We start from the raw sequence: 12,278 nt of genomic DNA, 5'->3' as shown, positions 1-12,278 counted from the left end.
AGTTTGCATGTTCTCCCCATGCCTGCTTGGGTTTCCTCCGGGCACTCTTGTTTCCTCCCATATTCCTGAAAACATGCATTTCAGGTTAATAGGCCAGTCTGAATTGTCCCTAGGTGTGAATGAGCGAGTGAGTTGTTCCCTGTGACTGGCTGGCAACCAGTTCAGGGTGCCTCTTGCCCAAAGATAGCTGGGATGGTTCCAGCACCCCCCTTGACCGTAGTAAGGATTAGTGATGCAAAAAATGGATGAACATTTAGCAAATCAAGGTTTGTATAAACCAAAGGTGGGCAAATCAGTCTTGCAGGGCTGCATGTCCTGCGTGTTTCTGGAGGTTTCTCTTCTTCAACTGTAATAATAATTATCCGATTTTTAGCAAGGCAGGAGCTTGTTAACGATCCTAGTGTGGGACCCTCGAGGACTGGGATGCCCAGCTCTGATATAGATAAATAGGCTAATTTTTTTTCTAGGTTGTTAAAAGCTAGAACAGTAGTCACAAATATTACTATAAATGGAATTAGTTACAATATGCAGGTGGACTACAATGCAGGGATGCTGGAACAGAGGCAGATGTGCTTCTAAAAAGGATGAAGTCTAATGTCAAAATACAGGAACAAAGTAACAAACGAGTGCTCACATTCAAATGACAAAAAAAATAAAAAAAATAAAAAAATTAACTGACAAAGTCCAAACTAGAAACACACCTGAATTGGGGATGACCATGGAAGTCCAAATTCATTGACCAAAGCCCGCTTGCTGTCTGAGTGGTCAATGTAAATGCCTCAGATAAATAGACTTATGTGTGGGGAGATTTGACTTTGGTATATGCAGAATAAATCTTACTAAACCTTTTGCCGTTCCTGCTTATTTACAACTCCAAAAGCAGATGTAGGTTTACCAGACTCCATTGTTATGAAATCAAACTTTTTTTCTTACAAGTTAGCAAATCTAAATGATTTCAACATCTTGAGTCAAGGTTTCCTTTCCACGGCATACAGACGGGCTATATGAGTTAACAACCAACCAAATAAAACATGACTAACTTTCTACACTATAGTATTTGTGCAGGATCTTGAATAATCTTTGCATCGCCAGTGCCACAAAATGCAGATTTTCTATCGCAAACCAAAATGATAATGTTGAGAACTGTTCAATATTCATTTATTATTTTTCTGTTGATGATGATGATGAAGATGGTGGTTTGGATTTATATAGCGCTTTTAAAGTCACTGAAGACCTCCCAAAGTGCTTTACAATGTGCTTCACACTCACACACCAATAGCAGTGTCAGCATTGTGTCCTTTTATGAATAAAAGTACTCTGGTTACTATATTTATGGAAAGTGAACTTGATTTAATTAAAGGGTTCTTGTCAACAAAGCAGTTCCCTGGGGTTATATTTAGAAGCTCCAATTTCACGCTTCAGTTATAAATGTTGCTTTCTAGATTTCACTAATGCTGCTTTCACACATGAGCACCAAACTAACTCACCCTAATCTGAAAGAATGCAGAAGGCCTACCATGACCCGATCCTTTTACAAACTAAATTGAACTAAGTAAACTAAACTAACTAAACTAACAATAACAAAACATAAACTCGTTTCTTTCTATCAAAGAGTGAACACAATTCTAAGAAAAGTCTAAGTATAAAAAAACAAACAAACTTAAAAAAACAGAAAAACAACCTTTGCCGCACCAACGATTTCTATCCCTTCACTGGAAGCCATGAAATATATTTTTCAGCTAAAAACAAAAACAGAATACAATGGAAAAAGGAGGGTATTTGCAGTTGACAATAGATGATATCCTTGTTTCTTATTGTGTAATAAACAATCCCAAAATACAAATGATGTATAATATACTTAAAGGGACGGTGCATAATATTGAGTGACCCCTAGCTGTACAAAAGCATTAATTCAGTAAAAAAAAACAAACACTGGTTTGAATATTATGCAAAAATACATGAACTATCAAACAAATGTTAATTTTTATTTTAAAAAATCATAGGTCGAGAAATGTGTATTTCTTTTACATAATGGAATCCTTACCTAGAAGTCGCCGCCATGTTTGTTTGCATCTTGCTGCTACGCAGTGCTCTTCGCACTGGTTTTCGTTCAAATGAGACAATACAGCGCCGTCTTCATTTACGTTCTACGCAATCCTACAGCGTTTATTGTTTCCTTGAAAATTACTTACAGTAATCCCTCGGTTATCGCGGTTAATGGGGACCAAAACCACCCGCGAAAAGTGAAAATCTGCGAAGTAGCGACGCCCCTTCAAAAATGCTTAAAAAAATAAAATAAAAAAATAATAATAATTCATTCATTTTTAAAATTGTTTTATTTTATTATTATTGTTTTTTTAGACACGGTTAATGGGGACCAAAACCACCTGCGAAAAGTGAAAATCTGCGAAGTAGCGACGCCCCTTCAAAAATGCTTAAAAAACACACACACATATATATATATATATATATATATATATATATATATATATATATATATATATATATATATATATATATATATATATATATATATATAATTTTTTTTAAATAAATTTTATTTCATTATTATTATTATTTTTTTAGACCCGCGAAGCTCCGAACCCATGAACGTGGAACTGCGAAGTAGCGAGGTCCCACTGTATTTGTACTGTCTGACTGTTAATGAGTATTTTATTCATAATGATGATCAATAAAAAGCAAACAACAACAACAACAATAATAATAATAAAAATAATAATAATAATAATAATAATAATAATCATTATTATTATACAAAATAAATAAAACTATAACTACTACTACTACTACTACTACTACTACTGCTACTACTACTACTACTACTACTACTACTACTACTACTACTACTACTACTAATAATAATAATAATAATAATAATAGTTAGTACTTCGTTACTCCGGGCACGATTTTTGCTTGTCTTTCCATGCCAGGCCGCAGGATGGCAGTGCATATTTTTTCCTTTTTCCGGTATCAGTACGCCACAAAGATGGACACCGCCGTGTTCATTCTGTCACTGATCGACTGCTGTGCACTGATTTTCCTCGCTGTCTATTTTGTATCCTTCCCTACGTGCATTTCCTTGTATGCACGATCATCAACCTGTTTTTTGCAAGATTGCACCGCGTTGAACATACTTGCAAATGTTGTTTACCTAATTAGTGAAATTGACGTAAAAGTCCAACTTCCATGCTAACATTTTAGCCACTTTGGGAGTACTTCCGCATGATAAATAACGAGCCGCTGTAAAAGAAACTTAATAGCACCACTAGTATTAGTTACTTTCTGAATGGCGTCTTATTTGGATTGGCTGTGACCTAGCCAAAGTATTTTGACGTTGTTTTGCAAGGCGAATTAGTAGATGCAGTGGAAGTTGAGTGGTCTCTAAGGTTTTTTTTCCCTCTCGGGGATTTCCCCACCTTGACTTAATACTAAGATTATCACACTATCTGATTTGGAATGTGACTACATCAACGCCAGAGCATGCTGCTCGAAACTCAATAAAGTAAGTGCTTAATTGCTGTAAAATTGTTCAAACCTCACATTGTTCCTTTGCTGTTAATAGTGTCAATAAAATTCTTCAAACCAAAAAATCTATTGGTTTATTAAATGCAAACCTATTCCTTAACAGTCATATATGCATGCATATTAACTTAAACATATTCTAAATTCAACCCTACGTCTTGATTTGCACTACCATGAATTCCAGACTACAAGCCGCTACTCCCCCTCCTCTACATTTGAAACACTGTGGCTTACAATACAATGCGGCTTATTCTTTTTTATTTTTTTGCAATGTGGATGGTTGCAAGAGGGACAATGGTGGATTCGGGCGGGAAACAGGCCCTTCAGGTGGATCTCCCTAGCTGCACTGCCTGTTGGGGCCTTGCTACAGCGTGTCCCTGGCCCCTGGCAGCTGATTAAGAACCGGTGTGGACCAGGGGAATCTGACTGTTTGATTTAAACAAAGCATCGCAGTTTCTGCCAAATTCCCTGAATGTCAAAGTGAAGAATTCAGTACGGGTAAACGGTGGGAGTATTTATGACTCCGACTGGTAGCTAAATACCGTGGATTTAATTAATGACATGTATGAATGGCTGAACGAGATTCCCACTGTCTGTTTGAAGTAAGGTAACCATCTTGGCAACATGAGCGGGGAAATGTCCATGAAAAGTAACACATTTAACCAGGATTATGACTGCTAATAATCTCTCCCATCCATCTTGCACATGTCAAAATGATAAGAGAGGAGACCAAGTATTGCTACTACTACATGTAAAATCATTATACATGCTGACACTAGCTACTGAATAAGGAGGGGTACACGATAATTATCAGTTTGACAGTTATTGGACTAATGGTTATTGGACGTCAGTTTTTGGCCCGATAGGAACAATATACCCGATATTTAGTCACCTGCTGCTACACTAAACTATTCAGTCAGCCGACACTATTTGTTAGAAAGATTCCAAGCATTTGTGTATAATTATTTTGTCTCACTCCTGCATATATCAATCCATTTTCTGCACAGCTTATCATAATAAAAAGAACAATAATACATTTTATGTCTAAGCGCCTTTTAGGACACAAAAGGTCCCTGTACACAGAATATAAAACTAGAATAAAACAAACAGGCAATATAAATTAAACATTTAAAAAAAAAACATTGTTTTTTAAAAATAGGGGGGTGGCATGTGAGACAGTTTATTATGGGTAGGCAAGTCGGAGGAGATGGGTTTTGAGTCCAGATTTTAAGATGGACAAGGGAAGTGGAGTTTCGGAGGTCATGTGGTAATGAGTTCCAGAGCTGGGGGAAAGAGCAGCTGAAAGCTTTGCACTACACAAAGCTGAGTAGGAGGGCTGAGGAAGATCTGAGGTTGTTAAGGGACGGAAAGGCCAAGTTATTTATGGCCTCAAAGGTGTACAGAAGGATTTTGCAGGTGATTCTTTGGCTGACCGAGAGCCAGTCTAATTGTTGACGAACAGGGGTTATGTTGTGGCGAGGGGTGGTTTTGGTGATGATGCGCGTCGCAGAGTTCTGGACCAACTGAAGTTTTTGGAGGGACTTTAGTGGTAGGTCGTGGAGAAGGGGTGAGGTGACAAGGATGGCGGTGGTGTGGGGGTGAGGGAGGAGCTGAGACGGTTGATGGAAGGCAGGTAAAAGTATGCGGACTGGATGATGTTATTGCTGTCAAGGAGGAATCCCAGACTCTTAAACTGAGGGAAGGGAAAAACTTGTCAATGGAGATAGAGAAGGTGTCAATTTTAGAGAAGACAAATTTTGTGCCAATGAGAAGTATTTCAGTTTTTTTTTGCTTTTAAAGTTTGTGAACCATGATTTTATTTCAGTTAGGCGGGAGATGAGGGAAGAAGGGGAAGTGTGGAGATTAGTTTGCAGGATAAGGTAGAGTTGGGTGTGATCCGCCAAGTTTACCCTACCAGCGTTTATGTTGATGCAAATGTAATTATTATTGACTGCTGCGCGAGTTGATAAAGATCTACAACTGCAGACACAGTTCGCAAACAATAGTTTAAATCGCAACACAATGTGATACTTTTCTGTACTGGCATTTCCCCACTTATTTTCTTTTTCTGTTAAATGTAAGAAATTGACATTACTGAGTTTGTTTTTATGGCGGTTTTAGCCTAAGCGTTAACATCCAGTGCGGCTTGTACAAAACCAAGGTTAAGTTTCTTAAATCTCATCTCATTAGCCGTACCGCTTATCCTCATTAAGGTCGCGGGGGGGCTGGAGCCCATCCCAGCCATCTCCGGGCAGTGGCCAGGGGACACCCTGAACTGGTTGCCAGCCAATCGCAGGGCACACAGGGACAGACAACTCATTCGCTCATTCACACCTAGGGACAATTTGGACCGGCCAATTCACCTGAAATGCATGTTTTTGGAACGTGGGAGGAAACCGGAGTGCCCGGAGGAAACCCACGCAAGCACGGGGAGAACATACAAACTCCACACAGGAAGTCTGGAGCTGGATTTGAACCCACGACAGGTTCCCATGACATGAACTGTGCCACACAAGCGCTAACCACTGCGCCGCCGTGCTGCCTAGTTTCTTAAATGAATTCCTTAAATTTGCGTTTGCAGGTTTTAATCACTTGTGCTCTGTAGTATGGAATTGACGGTATTGTATGTCTTGTGTGTTTACTGTTCAGTGGGTAATACCTGAGATGGTCGGCCAGTGTTTATCAACGGTGCTGATGTTGGTTTCCGCACACTGGTTTGTCTTCTTCCTCAACCTTCCTGTAGCAGCCTGGGACATTTATAGGTAAACCGGTTTTTCAATTAATTTGTGTGAGAACACGTCATTACTGTACAGTGTTACAGCGAGAACAATACTTTAATTGTGAGCACACACAACTAATAATGCTGACTGCGTAGTGCTTGTTGACTTGTGTAGGTACGTGAAAGTCCCCATGGGCAACATGGGCGTGTTTGACCCCACGGAGATCCACAACCGGGGCCAGCTCAAGTCTCACATGAAAGAAGCCATGATCAAACTCGGCTACCACTTGCTTTGCTTCTTCATTTATTTGTACAGGTAGCCAGCACAATAATCTGCAGTGTTTCCCATAGCATAGGAAGTCTTTGGCGGGCCGTCAGGGTTAAATTGATCCCCCCAAGAGTTTTATAAACTAGTATCATCAAAACTTTTTATATTTTTAAATATATATAAATACCAAGTTAACGCAAACGCCATGTTGTGCTTGCTCGCACGCTTTTTTATAAGCTTTGTGTTGTCTATGCAGCTGCACTATTTTGTGGGCGGAGCAGTTTGGGGTGGGGGTGCGGTAGGCAGTCAACAATATGGGAGAGAGTGCAAAATGGAGGACAAAAAGAATGCAAGGTAATAAAAAAATGAGTCAAAGCAGGAAATTTATCCTAATTTGGAGCCATTTTATTTACTCGTGGCTCCAAAGCAGAGTGTCTATCACTAACAGAAGAACCCAAATGAGTCCCTCATAGCTGAGGCACTTGATGTCGGGCTTTTTAGAGCAGACGCCTGTATTAGGTCAAAAATCCACATAGCAACTTTAGACAGAGGTGTTTACTTTGGACCATGAGCAAGTGTACGTTTAATGAGAAGGGGCTGTCCGACGAACGTTTTTCACCATCGCTAAAAGATGTGCTAGGTAATGGGTACGAGGCACAATATATTGGTGCAAGAAGTACATGTCTTTTATTTTGTTTTATGTGTTTTAATCGTGGTTATTTTGTCAACTTTTGTCTTAAATTTGATTTCAAAAGGCATTAAAAGTCTTAAGAAGTCTTTTTAACTTGCCTTGAGCTTTAGGAACCCTACCATCCGATAATAATCCACAGAGCACCCTCTGGTGATCAGCATTTCTCTGCGCTCTTCTGACTTCTCTCAGAGTCCGATTTAATTGCTAAATTTCTTTTCAAATGCAATGAGCCGCTAAATGCTAGCGTCCGCTATCCTCCCAGTTTGTTTTGTTTCAGAGACGTTGAGTGTCATGCCCACCCCGGGTGTTTGACTGACAGCATATACCAGCCTATCAGAATTGAGCACGCAGACAGTCACGCCCACCCTGGTACTCGCACACACAATTTGCCCCGTGCAGCAATTACTGTGTGCTCTCTGCCTGAACAAAATAATCGATACGGTGATATCAATGACAATGAAAACAATTCAATTCAAAGTCCGCTAAGGAGTGAACCAGCAATAACTAAAGCGCTAAGTAGCAAACGGTCTCTGTCCTGTCGTGGTACACTAGCAAATGTTATTGCTTTTAAAAATGTGTGTATTAATAATTCAATATCTTACAAAGGCACACATTTATCATAGTTCTAGCGTCTTGATTTTGTTCTAAGAATGCAACAGATCAATGCGTTTGAATTTAAAATGTATAACATTTTCTTCCGGGGGTTCCTGTCCCAAGACTCTCCTAGACTGTCCATCCAAATTCTATGGGAAACACGGCACTGTTACTTGTTAAAGACACTTTACAGCCACGTTATCTGTTTTTGCAGCCTGATTCTGGCCCTGATCAACGACTGAATGCTGCGGGCAGCCGTCCATTTTACGTCACTCCTTCATGGAACGTTTCTTCCTCTCTTCCTTACAAAATATGTTCAATCATCTCTGCCAATGACAAATGAAAATTGCTTTGCTCTATATTGGATTTTTAGTTTGAATCATACTTGTATATGGACAAGCTAAGCTTACAGTACCCTTCACTTTCCTCATCTTGAGCCTTAAGTGACTTTTTAAAAAAAAATTGTTTACTGTATTTTCCGGAAGTATGAGGCGCACCTATAAAACTTAAAATGACCAGAAATGTGCAAACCCACCCTATAATCAGGTGCGCCGTATAGACGGTAAAGTACAAGTATTGAAGCTAATGCACTGAACTTCGTTATTATAATATTCACTGAACATTTTGAATTGCTGGTTGCAGTGTTGGGCGCGTTACTGAGAAAAAAAAAAAGGAATCAGTTACTTCATTTAAAACTTAATTCAGTTAAACCCCTCCCCCACAAATTACAGACACAAAAAAAGCAATAATGTGAAGGTAACTAGTTCCGATGTACCGTATAAAGACTTAAAAAGTGGTCGGCGGCGCCCTCTGTTGGCTGCGGCTGCATCGGCTCGCTACAACGGGTCAGGTGCAATCGACATTTCGTTCTGTGTACATTGTTACACAGAATGACAATACAAGGAAATTATTATTATAATTATTATTATTATTATTATTAAACTCCCTCTAAAACCTGCCTAGAACTGCTTTAAAATACCCACATAATCGAAAAATTGGAAGAAAGCATGTACACCAACCTGTGGAAGCGATGAACCCTTCATATTTCTAGTGCAATTTTGAGAAATTGCAAAGGAACACTTAGCCAAGACACTCCATATCCATTTTGTTTCCGGTCTTCAAACCACTTGAAGATCTCTAACTGGGTGCCGTTTTTCTCCAAGCATGGTGCATTGCGTAATTAGTTCTACAAAAATGAAAATTATAGCTCTCTTTTACTGTAAATTCTGTGCTCACCTTTGGCTTATTAATTTACCATTTGTTGTTCCTGTATAAGCCACGCCCCCTCTCCCTGTGCTGTCTACCATTCTCTACTGGTGACACACAACCAAATATGTGCCTATAAGCTGCCTCCCTAATTTTATTTGTTATTTTATTGTTGTAAATTCAGCTTAGATGCGAGTATATACGGTAGGATGACTATTTGCATGAAGAGGAATTCAGGGTTTTTGTACTCTGCTTGAGACAGTGCTACCATGACTGTCTAATTCTATTTTGTCCGTAATTATAAACACCCTTTAGAGATTCTTTTCCGGATAGACGGATTTATGTGAGTAAGTAGGTGATAGCAAGAGTAGTCAATTATCACAGGTCACTATAAATAATGATTTGCATTTCTTAAGTAACGTAATGCTCCAAGTACAAACACAAGGTAGCATTGCAAAACGTTATTAAAAACGTGTAACAGCACTCGTAATTGCGTTCCTTTGTAACGCGTTAGTCCCAACACTGCTCGCCTGTCATTATCAAACTTCCTGTTTTCTATACACTGCAAAACAAAAACTCTCGTTCTGATCTTGTGCAAGTCACCATTCCTTTACTCAGAGGTTACCTGCCTCCTCATCAGGATGCTGAAGTTGTGCCGTCACCTCCGTTTTCAAAGTGCTTTGAAATGACTCCACAAAAGAGTCATGTGTTCCCATGAAAGCCAGCGTGGTCTTCAGTGTAACTGATGAGACTAGTGGTTTGTATGACGGCCGCTTCTCTTAAGTCTCGGTAGCAGTGTTGTTGTTTTTTTCCTTGTGGTTTTGAGTTTTGTAAATAAAACAAAAAAATACAAACAAATGTCTGCATCTGAATATATAGGCCCGGGTTAAATACATGGCGTTCAAAAATGGTTGACCTCATCTAAATGCCCAGATCTCAGGAATTACTCGATGGATCCTATTGAAACTAAATGGACTTCAGGTTCACACTGCAGAGCTGAATGTTCATTAACGATTTTTTGAATGAAATTCGATGTTTATGAGAGATCGTACACATTTCCAACTAAATGCCACTTGTATGCGACCTGATCCTCCCGTGTGAACGCTCTACTGTTACGCATGTGAAGAAGGCACGTGACGTCACACGCAATCCACTTATGTTTGCGGAAGTACTCATGGATGTTAACAGAGGAGGATTGTCCCCAAAAAATTAAATCCAAAACCTCGCTTTCCCCCATCAAATGCTCTTCTAGTGGTGGGATTTGAATTTTTTTTTTAACTATCACTAGAGGATACTATCACTTTAGGAATGAACCCGAGCGGCATGTTGTGAATCTGCCATGCGATGTTGGCTGTTCCGTTAGTCACAAAATAAACAAGCGTTCATCTTCCATTAGAATGAATTTTATCGACACTCCGGTTTATCGGCCCCCTATTGATGACATGCACGTTGCATGAATGTGTCTCGATCGTTCACACAGCAGTCGCTTTCCATAAGATCGTATATGTATCGGATTTAGGACCATATATGTAAGTGCCCTGGGTATGGTGTGATAAAAGCTGATCTTTGCCGTTCACGCAGACTTTAACAGATTGGATACAATGCAAAACATTCCATTTCTCTGCAGTGTGAACCTAGGTTATGTCAAAGGTTATATATTTTGTTTAAATTTTCAAATAAAGGTACAAATATTTCTTGGTTCTATAACAAAATTTCACAAATGTTCAATATGGCCGCCGGCTTTGACTCTATGGACATCAAGTCTGTATTCGAGCACATGCTCAACCAGTAGTTTGGCTTCATTACTATCAACTAGCTGTTCATTTCAATCGTCTTTGAGTTATTCTCGTGTTTAAACACAAAACTATTGTTTTTACTTATCACCTTCCCTCAAGGCCTCCACAAGCTGTAGTTCTCAAACGTTTCCTCGAATTCCGCCAATTTGTTTGTGGAATGGGGGTTTTCAAAATTGCTATTCTAACACTCCTCCAAGGACTACGCAGGAAGGCTTTACAAACCTGCTCCACTGTCTGCTGATGTTGATGCCGGTTGAGGTGATTCAGGTTTACATAGGCAGCCGTTTTCTTGCAGGCAAGAAAATATCTGAAAATTAGCCGTTTTGAAGTAAAAAAAAAAAAAACTAAAAAGGAGGTGCATTTTAAATTAACATCAATGTAGTTTGCATGAGCAGGTGTAGTTTCTCTTAAATATTGTTATAGCAATAAAACACATGGCTTGACAACAAGAAATTGACTAAATGAGTGGCTATAAAATGACTTGCAATTATAATCAACAGAGTTTAATGAAATGACCATGTTGCATACAGTATATGCAAAATTTTGTGCAGGATAATAAAAATAAACATCAAGAAGATCCATGAACATGCTGGGGATAATCATAGCATGGTTGTTAGCCTGGTCTGAAGCAGGCCAGCCGTCGAGCAGGGGTCTCTGACGCGATGTTCCCTAAGGACATCTGAGGTCTTCGCTGACCAGTTCTGAAAATTGTTCAACAATTTTAAGTCATTGTGATTGTATGGTAAAATGTTTTTTTAGTGGCTGACAGTCTATTCAACCCTACTTCCAATAATCAGCCTGGTAATATTATTTTAGAAATGCATTTGCACTCCTTACTAACAAAAATGAGTTTTTAGCATGAAAAGGATTGGAGACCTCTGCTGTAAAGATAAATCACTTGTAACTGAGCCAAGCTTAATTTAACCTGCTTCCATTCAACCAACTTGAGGCTGGATTCAGCCAAAACGAACATCCAGGCTTAATCCCTTATCTTAGTCTTATGCAATACCCTCAAGGTGTATATGTGTGTGTGTGTGTGTGTGGTGCCTTCTACATATCACTGAAACACTGTCGACAGAGCGAAATATTTTGTTGGGTTGTAGTGTACTCCTCCACACCCTTCTTACCTTTAAAACCCTTAATCATTTTATGCATTTTCTTAAAATCTTTTGGTGGTATGTCGCAATATTTTCTAGTTAATGTCTTCTTTGCAAAATCTGCGAAGAGAGAACGCTGCACTTTCTTCAAAGACTGAGCATACTCTAACAACCAAAACACCTTTTTGTTTTAAGTGAATGGCTTTTCTTAACCCGAAAAGATAGAAAGGCCAATCATTACACAAACATGAAATGTTTCAACTCAAGCTGTGAAAATGAGATCATTCCAATGAAAATTCTTTAACGAAATGGGGTCAACTATTTCGGAACACCTTGTATTTTAGCCTGTCAGACCGGACAAGGA

The 12,278-nt window shown here is 39.1% G+C and overlaps 1 protein-coding gene across 1 annotated transcript; it reads left to right on the top strand.

The window, feature by feature from the left end:
* The first annotated feature begins 2,966 nt into the window (after positions 1-2,966).
* On the top strand, positions 2,967-9,879 carry cnih4 (cornichon family member 4). Its single transcript, XM_088327923.1, has 5 exons — positions 2,967-3,076; positions 3,455-3,523; positions 6,193-6,305; positions 6,438-6,578; positions 8,030-9,879. The coding sequence occupies exons 1-5, from the start codon at positions 3,008-3,010 to the stop codon at positions 8,055-8,057; spliced, it is 420 nt and encodes a 139-aa protein (XP_088184049.1). The 5' UTR covers positions 2,967-3,007; the 3' UTR covers positions 8,058-9,879.
* The last annotated feature ends 2,399 nt before the right edge of the window (positions 9,880-12,278 follow it).

The sequence above is a fragment of the Urocampus carinirostris genome, chromosome 2 (assembly GCF_059441175.1).
Source record: "Urocampus carinirostris isolate Australia breed hairy pipefish chromosome 2, RoL_Ucar_1.0, whole genome shotgun sequence".
NCBI classification, from domain to species: domain Eukaryota; kingdom Metazoa; phylum Chordata; class Actinopteri; order Syngnathiformes; family Syngnathidae; genus Urocampus; species Urocampus carinirostris.
The sequence above is the reverse complement of the archived record's forward strand: the minus strand, read 5'-3'. Positions and strand labels throughout refer to the sequence as shown.